Source organism: Neolamprologus multifasciatus, chromosome 12, assembly GCF_963576455.1.
Source record: "Neolamprologus multifasciatus chromosome 12, fNeoMul1.2, whole genome shotgun sequence".
Taxonomy (NCBI): Eukaryota; Metazoa; Chordata; class Actinopteri; order Cichliformes; family Cichlidae; genus Neolamprologus; species Neolamprologus multifasciatus.
Window position 1 is genome coordinate 2,236,385 of NC_140450.1, and position 21,936 is coordinate 2,258,320.

Sequence of the window (21,936 nt, forward strand, 5' to 3'; positions counted from 1 at the left end):
AAGCTGCTTTGACGGCCTTAAAGCTAAATCAGAGCTGTGCTTTGGTAAAGTCTTGTTACCTCCTTCTTCTTCGATGATAGTTCATCAGTGCTCTGATGACATGTTGTCACATTCTTCATGTATTTTCTGGTAACATTTCAGTCAGCAAAAAGGATGGAGAAAGAGCCTGTTTGACAAATTCAGGGATGCTGATTGTGTGTGTGTCTCATCTCACTGCATTTCCCTGTGAACAGGCTCCATCCATCAGACAGTACAACAAATTATAGCAATTTTATGCTGTTTGCTGTTTGGTGACTCTAAAGAAAGTAAAAGGATCCAGAAAATTTGCACAAATGTGTATTTGATGACTCTAAGGTGAATCATTTTTTGTTTTTATTTGTTATTTCCTTATTTCTCTGCTCTTGTCTGGCAGCTGGTTGTGTCAGGGCTCAGCTGATGCTAAGGCGTGTTTTTAACCACAGAGCCAATCAGCAGGTGGCAACTGAAAAATCCGTCCAAAGTGTTTTAGTAAGGTGTCGACACTGCTGGGGGAGGAATGGCGCCTCTATGAAACACCCTGTGATGTAGTGATGGTGCTAGAGCGTTTTAACTTTTTCCACAGTCTTTGGTAGATGTAGCTGGGACAGGCCACAGCACACGAGCCACACTCATTTATACCATTTAGTGAGGCCTCGGTACATTTTTACTTTTCTCTCATTTATTCACCATTTCTCTCTTTTGATTGGTCGCTCACCGTTACCTTGAAGCACCACTGTTTCATTCTGTGTAGAGAATGAAGGCAGTGCTGCCCAGTCCACAGCTTTATAAGCTTTGATTGGATTGTCCAACAATTCTTTGAGCAGCTCATTTCTTCAGCCTATAATGCTTTTAACTCTGTCCGCCATAAAGGCGACATTTGACGACCTCCCGTGTTCTCAGCTTGTGGCGATCGTGGCTCAAGAGTTGGGAGTTCGTCTTGTAATTGGAAGGTTGCCGGTTCGAGCCCCGGCTTGGACAGTCTCGGTCGTTGTGTCCTTGGGCAAGACACTTCACCCGTTGCCTACTGGTGGTGGTCAGAGGGCCCGGTGGCACCAGTGTCCGGCAGCCTTGCTTCTGTCAGTGCGCCCCAGGGTGGCTGTGGCTGCAATGTAGCTGCCATCAGTGTGTGAATGTGTGGATGACTGGTTGTGTAAAGCGCTTTGGGGTCCTTAGGGACTAGAAAAGCGCTATACAAATACAGGCCATTTACTCTTATGAGTTTTAAAATTCAGAATATAATAAAGATGTGGTTTGATGACCATTAGAATAGTTTCTGGGGTTTTTTTAAGGCTGCGCAGGCAGAGACCGGCCTCAGGCTGAAATATGACAGAAACCTCCCAGAGCCTCGAGGATTACTGCTAGCAGGCTTTCAAGAGGTAAAGGGTTAAAGATGGATCTAAACATGTGTTCAGAAACACTTGACTCCATCCATCCTTGTTGTGGTAACCTTGTTTCCTTACTTTGCTTTCAAATGTGGTCGGACTGCTCTTTGAACAGACTGGTTCTTTTCCAGTTCACGTAAACTGTGATATTCGAGGTGCTGTTGAAGCACCCGGATCTTTTTTTGCTGTTTCATAGTTTAGGACAAAAGCTGCTTATTTCTAGCACAGTGCCTTTATCTTTGAAGTGGCAATTGATTGTGAAACTGAACACAGAAAGTTCAAAGTGAGGTAATACATCAGCCAAAGTCTCTGAGGTGTACAATACCTCGTATATCGCTGACAAATTAAAGGAAAAGTAGTACGAAGTGTTTTACAGTAGTAAAGTGTCGACACTGACAGATGGAGGAATGTCACCTTTATGAAACAAACTCTGTGATGTTGTGTTAGAGAGCTATTCATGTAGCTGGAGCTACGATTTTTCTCTTTTGATTGGTCACTCGTCGTTACCTTGAAGCACCGCTTGTATCGTTCTGTGTAGAGAATTTGAAGGCAGTTTTTTCCTGATGGTTCCCACTAAGGTTTTGATTCATCAGCCTGTGTTGGAAGAGTCAGTCGATCAAATGCATGTCTCAGCTCAACTTTACCAAACTGCTGCCCATGTGCTTTGGATTTCTTTGTACATGTTTTGCAGCAGAAGTTTGTGTGACATGTATATTTGTGGTGGTTGGATAAGATGATTTGATTTGGATTTGATGTTCTCACACATCAAGAGCAAACCTGTGAAAAGGCACCATTTAGAAACATTCAGCAGCAATGCAAATGGAATAACTGGGAGCAGAGGGACCATCTTCTCTGATTAACTGGGAAGTCAGCTTGAAAGATCGCTCAGTGTCTGCACAGTAGCCCTTAACCGCCAAGCCACAAACGTCGCTCTTTGCTTTTGTTACGCACATTTTCTTGTGGTCCGAAATTCAATATTCAACTCCAAATAGCAAACAAGACTAGAAGAGACAAAAAAGAGAGAAATCAAAGATAAAGTCAACATAACTATACCCAGAAAACCAGAATTCTGGAGCTTAATTAGGATTAACTGCTGAATTTGAGGAGCGATTGCTTTGGCTGATGTGTCAAAGTGTCACTGAGGTATAATATTTTTGATCAGGAGTGTATTCCAGTATTTTATTGCAGTTACAGCTGGTCCGGCCCCTCATAGATGCTCTTTTGCATTCATTGTGCTCCTGTACTATCGTCGCCTGAACTTTTCACTCTGACAGAGAGAATATAAGTTAAACGGACACAGGACAGAAAATAAATCAGAAAACGGATTTTAACTGACTCTTTTGTGACACTGAGGGGTTTGTGTTTGAAGGTCTTTGGTGGGTAACCCTTATTGTGAGTGCTGTGTGGTTGTATTCATTCAGTGTACTTCATCTTTTACTTGTATTGTTCGGACTCGTGCTTTTTGTAAGTAAAGCTACAGACTTCCTGTTAGACGACCTTGTAAAACACCTGTATATGTTTCTGTTTCTTTTCTTTAAACTTCTCTCTTTTATGTATGAAGTCTGTGATTCTAATCGTGCTTCTTGTAAAGTATGTTTGTCTTACTTTGTTTTTATTTAGTACAAGTTGTTTGGGTCTCACATAGGGCTGCCAAGATTAGTCAACTAGTCACGATTACATTGACTATCAAAATTGTCGACGACTGATTTAATAGTCGACGCGTCGTTTGAAGCTTTGTAAGATCACAAAAGACGCAGGAATAAGTAGTAGGATTTAAGAGTGTAATAACGGACTGAAACAGAAGATGGCAGCACTGCATGTACAAGGATGCCAGCTGCCGTTAAACCCCGAAGAAGAAGAAACTGTGTCCCAGAATTCATAGCGCAGCCCAGCTCAGTTTCCAACAATGGCGGCAGCTAGTTAGTTTTAATATTACTCTTATTATTCTTTCTGGGTCACAAAATAAACGTTTAACATATTTTCAGGCGAGAATGTAGCTGTGTAAACCTCAAATATCTGCTCAGTTTATCAAGACACCACATATTTTCAAAAGCGCTCCGACGTTTTCGGAGACGTCTGTTAGCCACTAGCTCGATAGCTAGCCGGGGGCTAGGCTAACTAGAGCCGTGAGAACACCGGACTCCGGCAAATCGTTTTCAAACCCACCGCTGTCTTTCACTACTCAGGTTAAACATACATAAGTCACTTAGATAACTTAAAAGTGTTATTGTTTGGCTTTTTTTTAGTATTTTATTTGTTCCTGAGTAAATCGGTTTGGCTGAGATTAAAGTTATAGTTTTTACACAGCTGAATAAACGTCAAGTAGACAGCTGATTATCAGAAGTGTGAGATGCTCCAGAATTTACTCCGGTGTCCTGTTATATTTTAGATAGCAAGGAGTTTATTAAACTTCACCGAAACAATCTGCAAATTTCATTAAAATTTAATAAACTATCATCTTGTCTTTATTTTTAGTTAGCACATACCTTAAACACTTAAAGCTGTAAGCTAATGATAGTTGTATAAGAGCAGATGCTGCTGGTGCAATAAGCTGTACGTTTTACGTCCAATGGATGATGATCTGACTAGTCGACTATCAAAATAATTGTTTGTGGCAGCCCTAGTCTAACATGTGCAGCTCTGTTCACTTACCTCATCGTTCCAGAGTGAATCTGTACCCTGGTCCGACAAACTTAAAGTAAATGTTCCCTTTAAGCAGAACATCTCAGCTTTCACACTCTCCACTGCAAATGGAGCTCTGTCAGATAATAATGTGAATACTGGGATACTCCAACACATCACACAGACAACAGCTGTGCTGTGATTACAGCTGTAATTATGTGTAAAATGATCACTTAGTGAGAACAATACATGCAACAGGATGTTTTTATTTCTGCCATGCAGCCTCTGCCTGTGTAAGCAGGCATAAATAAACTCTGTCAACCTAATGAGGATGCTAAGTTAGCGAAAGGTGAACCGAAGTCTGATCGCTGCTGTGAGAGCGATGCTCTTTTTCCACATTAAAGGAAACAAAAAGAGTGTTTAATTAAAAACCGAATACCTGCGCAGCAGAAGATTATTTTAGCTGGTAAATGTCTGGATCCAGCACAATCCTCCAAAAAGCCAAAAGTTTTTTCTCAAGTTTTTACACGAGAAATGTGTTTTATTTTGCTTTTAATTTAAATTTTATTTCAACTGTTAAAGAAAACCAGTCAGCTTGTGTAGAGATCTACAGTATTATACACCATCAAACACTCACAGCCAGAGACATTTGCCGTTTAATGCCTCAATTAAAAATAGCTGCAGTTGAAATCGGACTTTGTGCTACATATGGACCTGGTTGTTTTTGACACATCATCAAACCGCAGTAAAGTTGTTCTTTTTTTCTGTTTGCGTTTACATTTTGTGGAGCTCGCTAACCGCAGTCATATTTGTGCTAAAAGCCTTTTTGTGTATTTCCAGTTTAAGACGTTTCCCGCGATCCGGCAGCTGCGAGGTGTGACTCTGTAGTAGCAGACCTTAACAGTGATATCAGCGGGCAATTTGTAGTCTCAGGCGAACGATCTGAATCCAGAGCAGGAACGACGCACTACATAAACATCAATACGGGCGTGGTTACCTGAAAATATCAGGACAAGTTTAATCGATAGAGACGTTGATTTATATCCAATCAGTGCTTAAAATCAAAATCTGTGTGGCTTTAAAAAAATAGTCCTGTAAGCCGGACAAATGACTCTTTATATTAGACGTCTTCCTCATGAGGATTAAGCAGTGAAAGCCTGCTCTTTAGACTCACACTAACAAGCTGAACACATTTCTGGCTTCTTTCTGATGCACTGTGTCTTTTCATTGCTTAAATGCACTCTGTGGAAAAATATGTAGTACTCGGTACAACTGATGTAATTTTTTCCAAATATTTCAGTATCGGGCAGCTAACTGTGCGCCATCCTTGCTTTGCAGATATAATAATGTTAGGATGATGTAACAGGGAGGGAAAAAGGGATTTAGATGTTTGTTTGTTTTAAGTTCAAACCCCCAGTTTTCACGCTTTTTTTTGCCTCATCTCTTAGGCTCCATGCTTTCATGTGCTCCATCGGTACCATTATCATGCTTTGGCGTCATGAAACCTGCAGTCTTTGCTTTGAATGCTTCTAAAATAGTCTTTTCTTGCCATCACATGCACATCCACATGCTCACCGTGATTGTGTGAAGTCACGTCCTCAGATATGTAATTTTAGCTTCCCCATTGACACCTGTTTGATGTTTCCTGGCCAAAAGCAGCAAGATAATTACATGCTTTCAATATTCTTGTTAGATTTTTTCCAACCAAAGATTCTTGGAAAAGCAAACCAAGCTTGGATGGAATTTTCCTAAATCTGAAAGTGTTTGAGAAAGCCCACAGATTTTCTGGTACATTTGGGTTGACCACAAATGAGCCAATGAACAAGGAAGTGGGTGAAACAAAGCAATATGTTAAAACGATGGCACAGATGAAACTGGCTTGTGCTGGTGTTACATTTTTTTGTGTTAAAGGCCGGCACAGCTCAGCAGAAGAGCAACAACGGTGAGAAAATAAGTGTTTTCTGACAGAATCAGAATCATAATGACTACAAAGCAACACCAGTCGTCGTGAAATTCACAGTAAGCCCAGTAGCAACCGACACCTATGCTGCTCAAGGTCGTCTTTAAACGTGGCTCATCTATATTTCAGTGCAGTGTCATATGCAAGGTCCCACATAACATATTCTGGTGTTGATCCATCGTGGGATGCCACACAGAGTCCTACTGCTGTGATACAGCTGCTACTTAGGCAGTAATACAGTTAATCTCAGCCAAACCGATTTACTCAGGAACAAATAAAATACTAAAAAAAGGCAAACAATATAATTTTTAAGTTATCTAAGTGACTTATATATCATGTTTAACCTGAGTAGTGAAAGACGGCGGTGGGTTTGAAAACGATTTGCGGGAGTCCGGTGCTCTCACGGCTCTAGTTAGCCTAGCCCCCAGCTAGCTATCGAGCTAGTGGGTAACAGACGTCTCCGAAAACGTCGGAGCGCTTTTGAAAATATGTGGTGTCTTGATAAACTGAGCAGATATTTGAGGTTTACACAGCTACATTCTCGCCTGAAAATATGTTAAACGTTTATTTTGTGACCCAGAAAGAGTAATAAGAGTAATATTAAAACTAACTAGCTGCCGCCATTGTTGACAACTGAGCAGGGCTGCGCTATGAATTGTGGGACACAGCTTCTTCTTCTTCGGGGTTTAACGGCAGCTGGCATCCTTGTACATGCAGTGCTGCCATCTTCTGTTTCAGTCCGTTATTACACTCTTAAATCCTACTACTTATTCCTGCGTCTTTTGTGATCTTACAAAGCTTCAAACGACGCGTCGACTATTAAATCAGTCGTCGACGATTTTAATAGTCGACGTAATCGTGACTAGTCGACTAATCGTGGCAGCCCTAGTGTTGATCCATGTGGCAGCAGGACAGCAGAATATGCATCGTGGGATGCCACACAGAGTCCTACTGCTGTGATACAGCTGCTACTTAGGCAGTGGTACAGTAGCAGAGTTTAGACGTGAGCTCAGCAGCGCCTGTAGTTCATAATCCACGGTGAATGTCTTTGTTTTCGTATGGAAAAAGATCATTTGAAATTGGTGTGACGCATCGAAACCAAAGAACAAGGAGTGATACGATTTACGCAGACGGCGGTTTTTCAAAACGTCTGCCAATCCTGGAGGTTTCACAATCAGTGAGGTCAGCTGTGTTTCCCAGAGATATGAAATGTGGGAATAGTGAGGATTAAACACAGAATCAGGTGTGCTCATCGTTTCACTGTAGACACGACAGCGGTACAGCAAGTTTGTCCCATTGTTGTTGTTTCTCAGAGTATTTTGTCGCTCTGCCCGTGACATGAAGCAGCGTCAGGGATCCTCGTCCAAGTGAAAGAAAATATAACCCCAACACTGACGCTTACTCCCATCCGGGTCTTAGATGCCTTTGAAACTATGCAACATAAATATGCAAGTGTCCTATTAGCATTTCTGTTGGCCTAATAATGTGTCTCAGAGAGTTTTAGCTCAGTCTAGTCAGTCTGGCTCTCAGCTGTGGTGTCCTAGTTCTCTCTCGTTGGACTAAGAAGGTGAACGTGGTGAATCAGTTAGTCCAATATTTTGTTTTTGAGTTGGCAGAGACAGAAAAATGAAGGTCAAAATGTTAGCTGACAGGAAGTCAAGTCCAAGTGTTCTTAAAGGTTTGCCATGAATGTCAAAGCTCGTCCTTAGAGGAACATTAGTTGGCTAAAAGTGATAAAAGGATGATTAGAGCAGCATAATCAGGCCTTGGCTGACTGATGTGTTTAGAGGAAAAGACTAATTTGATATTGTTTTATTGTGTTTGGAGAAACTAACTTTGCTGGGTTCTTGTGGTTTTTTGCAGACCAGTTGAAGAGCCGGCTGAAAGAATACGGCCTGGTCACCCCCTTCAGCACCGACTCCCACGGACACTACCTGTCACACCTGCTCTCCGCCACTCACAAGCAGCGTGTTAAGAGGGAGGTGCTTGAAAACGGCGAAACTGAACAGAGGCTTTTCTTCAACATCACTGCCTTCGGAAAGGAGTTTCACCTTCGTCTGCGGCCGAACAGCAGGCTGGTGGCGCCCGGCGCGATGGTGGAGTGGCACGATGAGGTCAGAAACGGCAGTGCTGGCAACGATTCTAGCGTGGGCGCCAACCTGACTGAATCCACCAATGGCACGGAGAGGATACTGCGCCGCGAGCTGCTCAAGACCGACTGCACCTTTACCGGTGACATCACAGACGTCCCCGGGGCCTCGGTTGCCATTAACAACTGCGATGGGTTGGTAAGTTTCCTCGGCCGTAAAACTCCTTCCTTTCCCACCCCATGAAAGTCCTTTTCACTTCAAAAGTGCCGTGACCTTACCAACGGACACCAAAGGATTTTAGATGTCTGCAGCATTCCTTTACATCACTGCTCGGCATTTTTACAGCACATTGTTGTTGTGGACGTAACAGCTTTTTGTACTTTTTGTACCGAGGTTTGTTACGGGTGAGTAGTCTCCTATTGCATTCGTGAAGGGATTTTCCTCCTAACCTCTTCCCAACATAAAGCACGAGTTCCTTTTGTCCTTTCTAAAAGTCTGCAGTCCCATCCTCCCTATCACCCCTCATAAAACACTTGGGCCGTCATTGGGCAACGACCAGAGCCAAAATCTCTTCGAGTTGGCCAGCGGAGCATCTCTGCATTTTAGGAAAGAATAGGCCAAACCCAGATTCCTTCAGCTCTAGTTGAAACACTGCAGAGATTTGAAAAGCAACACAAAGAATGTCCTCCAGAAATCACCTTCCTGATGGGGGAGTGAAGGACGGCGCTCGTAGTGTCTTTTTAGTTTTTGAGCTGTTCAGTCGGGGAGACTGAAATAAAAATGAATTTCTGCTGCTAATGGTGAACATTTGTAGGGCTGTAGGGCTGACTCTCTGTTGGAAAGTTAATGTTTCAGATATTCATGACAAAGTTAAAGCTCCTAACAGAACGTAAAAAGGTCAAAATGCAAATCCGATGAACTGAGAGTTCAACTAGATTTGCTTTATATCACATATTCTCACATCCTCATGCTTCATAATCCTCCACTAGCTGGCTCAACCGATCTCTGACATATGATGGGACAAACTCTCTTTAATTAAGTTTCATTTTAAACATCTCATGAAACGTTAAACTCAAATTCAAACAGGATTTTCACGCTGTCTGCATGACAGATGCTGATAAATAGGGATGGGTATCGTTTAGGTTTTATCCAATACCGGTGCCAAACCGGTACTTTTGAAACGGTGCCGGTGCTTAAAGAATAGAGAACACACACTTTGTCCAAAAACCTCTCATGTTCAGCTGTTTTTTGTAAAAAGATAACAATGTTAGCCTTTTCTGCAGCTATGGGGCATATATGGTATCACTCTTGGCTGGAAGCAGCTTAAACAATGGAAAAAACACAAACTTTGTCCAAAAACCTCTCATGTTTAACTGTTTTCCACTTTTTCTTTGGTCATTTTAGCCTTTTTGTCCAGGGTGAAGGGAGTATCTGCCATCAAACAAGAAGACAGCTGCATGTAGCTATGATGGTGTTTGCTAGTTCACCTTACATGCATTAATGTAATAACGTGGTTAGCCTACTCAACGTAAATTACACACGAACAACATGAAGCTACTCACGCAGAGAAGAACGGCTGCTGCTGCATCATCATCATCATCATTTCTGCTACACTGGCAGGGCTAGGGGCCAGGACTCTACTCTTCGGGTTTTTGGGGGATGCTGCTAACTCCGGGTCAATAACAGGCACCACACCTGCAGTAGATGTGCTCGGTGTGAGGTCTCGCAGCAAGCTATCAAATACGCCGCATTTCTCGGCTTTTAAAAAAATGCTATGCATCGCCAGGTGTTTCATCAGATTCGAGGTGTTACCTCCTTTGACAGTATCACAGTATCAGCTTAAAGCACTTGTTGCAGCTGCTGAGTTTGCATCTTTTGCTGTGAAGTACAGCCAGACTTTGACCGCTTCGCCTTGGTCATTTTTAATCTGTAGCTCTGCTCTAAAAGAACGTACGTACCTGGACCCGCCTACTATCCTCGGAAACGTAAAATGATTGGCTAGAATCCAAAGTGTGTGACATCTCAGGAAAAAAAAGCAAAAATGTGCGCTGCTTTTCGGTCTGGTTACTACCGTTTATGTCAGAACCACCATCACGGCACCGGATACCGGTACACATCCCAATGTGTTGATCCTTTGACTTATCTTGACTCAATATTTGGCCAAAACATTTGCCACAGCAAGATGGTGAACATAGCAACATTATGCCTGTATAGCAGCTAGCCTGAGCAGCCAGCACGAGTAATTACAGCGTCACAGAGACAAGTCACTGTGTGCTAATTGTGGATGACAGTGGAGGTGTGTGGGATGAAGACACAAGCTAGGCTGAGGAGCGCGGACGCTTGTTAGCCGGCTGTGATGATTACTAACTGTGCTGTTTATATCCAAAGGCTGCGTATCTGTGCCTCGGTGCATGCGGCTGCCCGAAAGGTACTAAAAACACATCACACTCGAACATGATCACAGTAATTAGGAGCAAAGACCTTATTGTTCTTTTTTGAAGGAGAAATGAAGCCTCAAAACTGGAACATTTTAAATGTTTTTTAACATTCAGGCAGCCAACTCCAACCTATTTACATGTATTGCTGCCAAATTATGGACCTTGGTGGAAGTAGGTAGAGATGCAGTTTCATTTCTGCCCCTCAGATTGTAGGTTTGCCTTTAAAAAATGTGACATGGTTCAGTAAAAAACATGCAGGGTTATCACCAGGCATTCAGTAAAATAATAAATGTCGCTCAGAGTAATGATTCTGTTGTTGGACATCAAACTAAATGTTCCTGTCACTTCCGTCTTTGTATTGTGGAGCATAATGAAGTAATGAGTTCACACGGTGTCACAGTGCAGCAGCAGGAAGTGAGTCACTGTGACGCAGAATCATTTCCATGTTAAAGCCGACCTGAAATCTGAATTCTCCCCACATAACAAACTGCAGCTGAAGCCCGTTTCCCTCTTTATGTGTCTAAAGTGGAGCTTTGTTCCTCTTTAAGCTTCTGTAACGTCAGCCCGTATAGCTTAAAGCCAAGATACAAGTTAATCATTTAAATCCACAAATTTTATTCCATCCATTCGCTCATCCTTTCCTGGGCCGGGGGGGCGGAGCCCATCCCAGCTGTCTTAGGGTGAGAGGCTGGGTTCACCAGTGTGTCACAGACAGACAACCGTTCACTCACCCATTCATACCAAGAGTTTCTAATTAACCTTCCCCACTAACTGCATGTCTTTGGAGTGTGGGAGGAAGCTGGAGAGAACTCGGCCTGATGGTGGAACTGAACTCAGGAGCTTCTTGCTGTGAGGCAACAGCGCTAACCGCCGTGCTGCCCACAAAGTTTATTATTATTATTGTTTTTTTAGTAGTAGGATGAGTCGGCGTAGTATTAAATAAAGTTACATTTTGTCCGTCTGCATTTTAAAGGAGCTTCATTCAGACGGTTTCTTTAGAGCTGAATGTGGCTTTAACACTTAGACTTTTTATCCTGTCTTCCTTCTCTCACCCCAACCAATCACAGCAGATGGCCCCGCCCCTCCCTGAGCCTGGTTCTGCTGGAGGTTTCTTCCTGTTAAAAGGGAGTTTTTCCTTCCCACTGTCGCCAAAGTGCTGCTCATAGGGGGTCATATGATTGTTGGGTTTTTCTCTGTATCTATGAAGCGCCTTGAGGCAACTTTTGTTGTGATTTGGCGCTATATAAATAAAATTGAATTGAATTGAATAGACTGTATATAAAAGATGGCTATTCCCATCTGTGACATCTGTTGTTCTGAAGCCTTGAGCTGAGGACTGATGTCATCTTGTTTTTTGTTCATGTTAGGTCTGATTGAAAACTGCAGACGCTGCTGGTCAGGCAAACAAACTGGTTTCTACATTTGCTAAATTATATTCCCATTTAGAGTGAAGTTACTGTTTGACTGACATTCATGTATTTATTCATTTATATAACACTTGAAACTAGTGACTGAGTCCATTAATACATGCTGAAGTGAAACGTTCAGGTGAAAAGGGTTCGTTTCTTTCAGTGCCTGAATCCTCTGACGGCAAACACTGAGTGAGATCGTTCATTACTGGCTTGACTGTGTTGCCAGAAGAAACCCAAATTTAAACCAGAACAATGTTTGAATTTGATAGATATATTTGGGACGGGGCTGCTATATTTGCCTTTTGGCTGACAACACCAAGGAGCAAGGAAGGGAGAGAAGGAGAGAGATGTAGAGGTGAAGGATGTAGTTGGCAGACAGCGAGTGACACATCATGAAGGTGGACAGGTAGCCAAGACAACGTTGTTAACTCACCTGGTAGCTTCTGCTTCGCCCTCATTCTTTGGTTTTTTATGTAAATAATCTCACATTGTGTGTGTGTGTGTGTGTGTGTGTGTGTGTGTGTGTGTGTGTGTGTGTGTGTGTGTGTGTGTGTGTGTGTGTGTGTGTAACTGTTAATGCAAACGGAGGAATAATGATGGACAGGAAGAGAGCAGGAGGCCGGTGGAAAAGTGGACAGACTGTCAGATGCTCGATGGTAAATTGTCAACAAATATGTGACTTTAAATATTTTAAAATATTATCGAGGTCAAAAACAAGGCCGAGCTTTGCTTTGTGGTTGTAAATATGGTGATTGCAAACGACCAGTCCCTATGTTTAATTTACGATTAGAAAATAGTACATATGCTAACTTCCTGGTAGTTATCATTTTCACCAAATTAATTATGCATGCTCTAAAAGCTCCTGAACTCTCTCTGGAGTTCTAAACATAATCTCTAAAAATAAAGCGACTGCAGCGACAGGCAGCCAAAGACAAACATAATGCCAGTCTGACCTTTAAGTTCATCCTCCGAGCTGCAGGATTTGGCCGTTTCCTTTGATTGGAGCTGGAGGAAGCAGTTCATCACTTGGGCAGAGTCTGTGTCTCTGAGTCTTTTTTTCCCCCCCGAGACATTTATAGTCCAGCCTTGCAGGAGAGTAAGGCCTGGGGGGGGGGGGGTCGAATATTCATTGTTTCCTTTAACGGACAATACATTTTAATCCGTCCAGTATCTGCTTATCCCGTCCCAGGGGCCGTGATTTAAGCAGAGATCACCAGAACAGTCTATGGTGATGCAACATAATCACTCCAGTGTCCAACTCTCCTCAGCTCACCATGCTCAGAGATGTTCAAACCGCCTCAGCCAGCCATGCTCAGTGTGGTTGAGCAGCAGCTCAGCTCTGAGCTCCTCCTGAAGGACTCAGCTCTTCGTCCCATCTCTACAGCTGAGCCCAGAAAGCTTATTTTCACCACTTCTGTCCATAATCTCATCCCTTCAATCTCTATCCTCCGTCTGTAGGCACGGATGAGGGTAGGAACTTTATCTCCAGCATCCTGTTATCCCCTTATATTCCAGCTTTCCAGCATTTCAAGATAACATGCCCCGTTGCCACATCTGGGTTACAAATCTGTTGATTTTTCTTCTCTTACTTGATTTTCTTTTACCAGGATCTAAACTGTTGGAATAACAGAAAGATTTGAACTGCAGCCATCAGCTCGGTTACAACAACAGAAGAAGAGCTGTGTTACACGATACTGTAGAGATGATGTTTTCAGGTCAATCAGTCAAACAACAGAAGTGTTGCACGTTCCAACTGAAGCATTTCAGACTTATTGAGACATTCTTGCTCTGTTTGTTTCCACAGGCGTCATTATTACACAATGACCTCATTTACTGTAACTTGTTGCATCACACCAGAGAGCAAAATTAACGGGAAACTGTAAAATCGCCACAATAAAAGTAAGAATGTGGGACGTTAAACTGAGAGAAAAAGAATCGAGTTTATTTAGTTTGCATCCGATCATCCACTCAGCTCCTGGTTCCTCGCTGCACTGATTCTTCTTCCTCCTCATGTTTGCAGCCTAAATCCAAAACACGCAGGACTACAGAAGCCAACATCAAACGCTCTCCAAACCAGTGCTTCCTGATCTAAAAGCCTGTCGTTGAGGGCCGGCGCTCTTTGATCTCAAGTGGTAGCCCTGGCCCTCTCTAGGTGTGCGTTTTACTGTTTCTTAATTATAGCCAGGCTGCTGTCTGGAAGTGTTTACTGCAGCTAGCATGCTGGCAGGCAGCCTGGCAGCTAAATACTTATGAGGCAGATACTTCCTCTGCTTCAGCAGCAGAACCGAGGGCGATCTTTGCTGGCCTGCGTGGGGGATGGACTTGTGTTGCATGTCAGAAAAGCTTGGGAGAGCTTCATAAAACATGAAACATGTCACTGCTGACTTCTGTTTTCTTCTTCCTTCACTCACACTGAGGAGAAGTGAATCAGCAGCGTGTCATTCAAGCTCTATCTGCAGTCCAGTGTCGGCCTGGTTGTTTCTCACGTTGGCTCCACAGATTCGTGGCGCGACTTCTCTTACAAAACCTGCATCATTTGTAACTCGTTTCCATATTTGGGGATTTAAAATCTGACTCGCTGAGCTGCTGCGTGTAAGCCGAGGCCTGCAGTTACAAATGAAGTCGTTAGAAAGTGACACAAAGATGGCGTGCGGCACCTTCTCCATTAAATTTGCAGCACGAATAACATGAAATCATCTCCTCTTGTGATACTTCTAACTCCAGAGAAACAGCATAGCTGTGAGTCGTGCACGAGGAGGAGGAGACCAAATTTATCTGCGTTTTGCGAGCGACGATTTTCACAATCTGATGCTGGCGTTGAACGAAGTGCTGAATCAAACAGGCTCCAGCTCCAATTAAGCCTTATCCACCTAACAGTCCTTGGGTGGTCTTCCAGATTACGGCTCGAGGACTGAAATGTCTGTGAGAGATTTTTATTTGATGCACTGATCGCACAGCTGGACTTGTTTGAGTTAAGGAGGATATAATAATTATAAGGATGCAGATGTGTGCTCTGCTGCGTGTTGCTTTCCAAATCCGAAGCCACTTGGATAAAGGATCACGCTGTTTCTTCTCTGTGTGCCTCCTGGCAGATGGACCCTGCTCTTTATCTGCTAAATATGCTGCTATTATAATACATTCATAAAATGAGGAGAGACTCACTGTAAGGTTCAAGCCGTAGCGATGAGGGTTTGGTTGATTCATGAATGGACTGGACCCGTGTAACACTTTTCTACTCATTCACACTCTGATGAATGCATCGGGAATAGCTCAGCTCAGTAGATTAGATGATCTGCTCAGCCTCCAGCCAACAGGACCTGCTGTTCCCCAGCAGCCTCCCAACGGCCTGCCAGGCCTGACTCTGCTGCCTCTGAGCTCAGGGAGATCAGGGTGGTAAGGCTGTAAGTCGTACCCTCCTAAGGAACCCCCTTTTTTTTGTTTTACGTTACTGTTTTCCCACTGTTACTATTAAAATATGGATTATATATAATATGAGACTCCAATCCATCAGCATAGATCACCCACATCCACACTAATTATTCCTCTCTGTGCCTTTCAAAATAAAAGCCCTTAAGCCTACTGTGACCTGTTTACAACCCTGAACGATTAAAATCAAGTTCTTTTGTGTTTTCTTTTGTTTGACTGGGAAAAAAACAAGAAAATAAAAATCCTTATACACAGAACCCTTGTCCATAAACTGATGCTAAATGTACTAAGTATAAGAGGCTCAAAATAAATAAATAAAATTGTTTCCTCACAAGGAAACGTGAGAAATTCATTCATTCATTCATATATGACGTTTGTTGATTGGGATGAGTTACAAAGGGCTCTGTGTGCATCATCATCTTTGGATTTCATATTTCAGCTGCTGTCCTCTTGAGTAATATTTTTGGTGTTGAAAAGAGATGGCATGAGTGCTAACGAAGAAGCTGTCTTTGTTTTGTAATGAGCTTTTATAAAAGTTCTGCTTAGTGATGAAATGATTATCTCTGATATTTGCATGGAAACGATGAATCCTGGAGCTTTTTGCTTGGTTGAATGAAAAGTCTTGAACTCAATAAGTCTGCACACTGTTGAAACTTTTTATACGACTTGCTTCAGAAACTCTCTTTGAGGCACTTTTGAGATTTTAAGTTAAATATGTGGAAGTTTATTAAATTTATACCGTCATCTGAAACTTGTGGAGAGAAAAACTAAAGAGCTTTTCACCGTTTTGGGAAATCTGGGCTCCACATTTGGGTCTGTTTATGGGAGAGTAATGACAGCGTTTGATCCTAACACACCTGGTTTGTTGGAAGCTTTAGGAAAGGGAATGCAGTTTAACAGCTACAGTACGTCCATCGTAAAAGGTTGGAAGGAGGGAAACTTCCTTTTTCTTGGTCACCTGATTGAAACTTGCACCGCGTGGCTCTTTTAAAAAAGAATCGGAGTAAATGACGAAGGAATTCAGCTGACCTTTAGATGTCAGGCGGGGTGTATCGTTCCCATCTCCTCCCACTGCGTGTCTCTCAGTTCATGTACGCTCACATGAACACAGCTGATGGTTCACATACTGAAGATATTTGATTTGCTACCCTGAAAGGGAAAGAGGGGAAGCTTCTCATGTCTGATGTATTTTTGGACCTTTACTCTGGCTCTGTTTCCTCCAGCAGAGAGAGGATTGAGGCTGATTTGACACAGCATATGTTATCTTGTTGCCATTAATAATGCATTACGACCTCTTTCTGTGTCTCTCTGTCAACCATGTGGTAGTCTGCCACTTTGGTCCAGGCTACATTACAGTGAAATGTGATTTCCTCTTTAGAGCCACCAGGTTTGTAGTTTTGAGCGCACTGCCCGGATGGTTATTGGTTGGCCTGCCATGGCAACAGATACAGAAATCAGCATTTGTTAACTGTTAAGAAGCTAATTGCTAAATATTATAAAACTTCAATATGAGTTTGTATTTGGCTCAAAACTCTTAACATATAATGTGTAACTCAAAACGATAATAAAAGGCATAATTTGATGATGCTGTGAAGTAGTTTGAGTTCATGGGCGTTGTCTCATTGATGTGATTCAGACAGGAAGTCTTACTCGTGTTAGCGCATTACTTTTATTCATACTGTAGAATTTCATTCTTATGTTACATGAACTTCTAATTGACCATGAGATGAATCAGCTACAGCTGCTTTATAATGATGAAGAGGGTTTGTTTGTAAGGTTAGCCCAGTGCTGTCGTCGCTTCTGGGTTTGAAAAGGAAAGCTCATCTGGAAATGCTTCGCATTCTTTCTGATGACCAGCAGGGGGCGCCTCCTTTAATTAAAGCAAGGTGTCTGATCTGTAACCTCAGGAAACATGCTTCCAGTGACCATGTTTAGTGTAACATAAAGTCAGTTTTATTTATATAGCATCAAATTATAGCCAACTGCTGCCTTGAGGCTTCTTATACTGTAAGGTAACGAACTAGCAAATATAGAGAGCAAACTCCAACAAGCAGACGATTCCCTGTGAGCAAACACTTGACAGTGGGAAGGAAAAACTCCCTTTTAACAGGAAGAAACCTCCGGCAGAACCAGGCTCAGGGAGGGCCGGGGCCATCTGCTGCGACCAGTAGAGAGCTAGAGGAGGAAGACGGGACAAAGACATGCTGTGGGTGAATGTTATTCTTGATTTATTTCTGACTTCTCATAGAAGTCTAGTGTACTCGCTCAGATTTGGGTATAAAAATGTGAGGTATCCCCCAGCGACTCACCGTCAGGGCTGTGATGCCGTCATCACCACCAGCCGTCCTCATCATATTTAGTTTCCTAATATTTAGCTTTGTCAGAGCTAGGGCTGCCACGATTAGTCGACTAGTCACGATTACGTCGACTATCAAAATCGTCGTCGACTGATTTAATAGTCGACACGTCGTTTGAAGCTTTGTAAGATCACAAAAGACGCAGGAATAAGTAGTAGGATTTAAGAGTGTAATAACGGACTGAAACAGAAGATGGCAGCACTGCATGTACAAGGATGCCAGCTGCCGTTAAACCCCGAAGAAGAAGAAGAAGAAGCTGTGTCCCAGAATTCATAGCGCAGCCCAGCTCAGTTTCCAACAATGGCGGCAGCTAGTTAGTTTAATATTACTCTTATTATTCTTTCTGGGTCACAAAATAAACGTTTAACATATTTTCAGGCGAGAATGTAGCTGTGTAAACCTCAAATATCTGCTCAGTTTATCAAGACGCCACATATTTTCAAAAGCGCTCCGACGTTTTCGGAGACGTCTGTTAGCCACTAGCTCGATAGCTAGCCGGGGGCTAGGCTAACTAGAGCCGTGAGAACACCGGACTCCCGGCTAATCGTTTTCAAACCCACCGCCGTCTTTCGCTACTCAGGTTAAACATGATATATAAGTCACTTAGATAACTTAAAAATGTTATTGTTTGGCCTTTTTCAGTATTTTATTTGTTCCTGAGTAAATCGGTTTGGCTGAGATTAAAGTTATAGTTTTTACACAGCTGAAGAAGTGTGAGATGCTCAAGAATATACTCCGGTGTCCCGTTATATTTTAGATAGCAAGGAGCAGACGGCTGAGTTTATTAAACTCCACTGAGACAATCTGCAAATTTCATTAAAATTTAATAAACTATCATCTTGTCTTTATTTTTAGTTAGCACATACCTTAAACACTTAAAGCTGTAAGCTAATGATAGTTATATAAGAGCAGATGCTGCTGGTGCAATAATCTGTACGTTTTACGTCCAATGGATGATGATCTGATTAGTCGACTAATCGCAAAAATAATCGGTGACTAGTCGACTATCAAAATAATCGTTTGTGGCAGCCCTAGTCAGAGTTGCCATATTGACACAACAGAGTTCTGTTTAAACCGTCCTCAGTATTGGGACCAGTGCAGAGGTCCACCAGGAGATGACCTTCAGCTGGAGCAAAATGAATATGTGGTCTGCTTTTTGTGGGCGAGGTTATGAAACTTTCTCATGGCACGTCATCTTTCCTGCAAGTTTTTCTCATGTGTTATATTAAGATGCAGAGGCTGTGCGGGAGTCATACATAATTGTCTTCACTGGCATGCATAAGCATAACTATACAGCGTGCCTTTATTTAAACATGCATTCTTCAGCTGACTAATGAGGCTGAACTCTGCAGACACTGTCAGACACATCTTAAAGTAACAGACTCAGATGGAGAGTCATTGACTACAGGCTCACTCTGTGGCTGCACGACTGACAGATTGTAAGAGTTTAAATAGAAATCTGTTGGATTGAATCTACATCTGGCTTATGAGTGCATGCAGATTTCCTTGCTTTTGATTAGTGAGGATAAGTATGATGTGAGAGGAAAAGACGACTGCAGTGAGAGGTGCATGTGTGGACCACAGAGTACCAGCATGACAAATAAAGTGTAACTCATGGAACTGCTTTAAAGCATCCATGAAATTCCTCTTTAGTCGCAGTCGTTTGTTAGCTAGAGGACGGGCCAGCTGGAACAAATCCCTCTTCCTCTCTTTCTATATGAAGGTTTCTGTTTTTTGTGAGAATACCTGAGCAGACAGGCGGTCTTGACGAATCAGCTGATAGATGCAGACAGCGTGGTAGCCTAACCTGAACAGCACCAACTGGAAATGTGACTTTTATTATTAACCTTTAAATTTCCAGCAGCTGTGCAAAGCTCGTGTCACGTTGCATAATCGGCTCTGAATGCTGAGGCGCTGCTGTGTCTGAGGTGTGTGTGTGAGACCTGCAGTGTAAATGCACTGCAGGTCTGATGGGTAAAACAGTACGCTGTCAGAGCAAAGGATCGTTGTAACTCAGACATTCTGCGATCATCCTCCTCAAATTCCTGCAGCTTCGGCAGCGTTTACAATGTTGAGATTCATCGAGAGCGACAAAATGAGCAAATAAAGCGTGCTGATGTTTTGCTGAGAGCTACGTGTGCTCAGTGGCCTACACTCTTGGCCTCAGAGACTTAAAAGAGCATTCTGGACATGCACAGCTCCTGACATATCTGGAGCTACTGTGTAGGAGGGGCGGGGGCAAAAAGGCAAAGAAGAAGAAGAAAATATCCTATTTGATTAGGGGGAAAAAAGAAAAAGTAAGTGAGCCAGTTCCTCTTTGCGGTGAACTGTAGCTGGGCACAAGAGTTTTATTCACCGACAGTTCTTAATGTTCCCTGTTGACTTAGCCAAGGCTTGTTGCAGAGGCTTGACCCCAGAGCTGTTTGGGTATCTGGTTTGAGGTGCAGGGGAGAGGCACACCAAGTTTTCTCCTCTGCAGTCGTGGGTTCGGCGCTTGCATTGATATTTATACGTTTAAACATTTTTAATCGTGACCTATATAAACCTAAGACGAGCCCACATTTTCTGTTGTCCTTTCAGACGGACATTGAGAGCCATTCACCGGCGCGAGGTTTTATTTTAAGGCGAGTGTGGAATCCCACCGCCTCCTCAAAGCCGTCTGTAAATGTTTGCTCTGTTTGGTGGAGCGGCACAAAATGACACAACCAAATGAATTCCTGCGTTGTTTCTCAGAGCAGAAGCTACCTGACAAAATGATAATACTTTTGATTACTTCTCTCTTCTCCAAGATTGATTTTTTTATTTTCCAAATACTGTTTCCAGTGAAGCTGGGGAGTAACTTCAAACACACACAGATATATTGAGGATAGCAGTGGCTCGTTGCCATGTTTGACGTTTATTAAGTAGACATCTGAGATGTTTTTGCAGTTTCCTGTTTATCATTTTCAGGAATACTCTCCAGTTGTTTTTCAGATGATCAGCAGGCCTCTGCTGAAATTTGTGAAAAATAAACTTCTGCGAATTCCTTTAAAGAGTGGGGATGAAAATGTCAGGTAACGATGACGAAGGTTTGCTCACATTTTTCAAAGCAAACACACCTTTGGACAACATGGAGGGTGAAAGGTGGCAGTGTCCCGGCTGAATCCAGGCCTTTTTTTAACATTGCAGGTTTTTTTCTCTCAAATGAAAGCACGTTCGTACCGACCTCCTTAAGAAGTTTAGACTGAAAGAGACTGTTTTTGAAAAACTGGAGCCCTTCAGCTGAATCCCATGTGTTTTCTTTGGCAGAGGAGTGCTGTCTGCTTGGCAGGGGCTGATGTTGGGGATATGAAACTGATGGAACACAGGGTTCCTGATCCCTTTTTTGAGGTTTGTGTTTAGGTAGGACATTGTCTCCGCTGATATCGGATAATGCCGAATACTGGGTCACAGAATATGTCACAGTAAACTCTCAGCAAGCTCGTGGAATTGGAAAGTGTGTTTTGACTTAGTGTCTTCACACTAATTATAGTGTTGATTCCACATAAGAATTCACTACAGATTTTATCATACAGGCTCCGTCCCAGAGAAATGATTTTCAGCTACAGACGCATTTCCCCAAAGTTTCTTTCTTATTCCAGTGTTTCCCAACCTTTTGGAGCCACGGCACATATTCTCATTAGAAAAATCACACGGCACGGCAAACAAAAACGTCACAAAAAGCATGTTGATCATTTTAATAAATTGTCTGGGTTTGTCCCCAGTATACCTTTTTTGCTTTCTTCTGACCGCTACTCATGCTGGGGAATCGGAATTCCTCCAGGACCCAAGTCGGACTGACTACTTTTCCTTTTCAAATATGTATCTGTTGCTATTATGTGCTGCGTGACTATTATGTAATTTCTCCTCTTCTTCTGTTTTACTGGCAGTAACCCAGCAGGTAGTTATGCTGCCCTCTAGTGGAAGAGAATGTAGTTGTTCTGCCCGTTACTCAAGCCGATCGCTTAGAGCAGCGGTCTCCAACCTTTTTTGCGCCACGGACCGGTTTATGCCCAACATTATTTTCATGGACCGGCCTTTAAGGTGTCGCGGATAAATACAATTCAATAAAACTAGTACCGGTACCGAAAAAAAGAAGATTTATTCATAACACACGTGAAAAGACCAAGGAAAACCGAGTAAACGCTAAAAACGATAACAAAATAACACTAAAAACCCTGAAAACCAAACATTTCACACCTGAGCCTCAACT

The 21,936-nt window shown here is 42.7% G+C and overlaps 1 protein-coding gene across 1 annotated transcript in view; it reads left to right on the plus strand.

Moving 5' to 3' along the window:
- Positions 1-7,796: 7,796 nt before the first annotated feature.
- Positions 7,797-21,936, plus strand: part of adamts3 (ADAM metallopeptidase with thrombospondin type 1 motif, 3) — a gene marked incomplete at its 5' end in the record, with an annotated part of 170,896 nt that continues 156,756 nt past the window's right edge. Inside the window, one exon of the mRNA XM_085180835.1 lies at positions 7,797-8,270. Within this exon, the coding sequence (XP_085036961.1) occupies positions 7,797-8,270 (474 nt within the window). The remainder of the gene's footprint in view (positions 8,271-21,936) is intronic.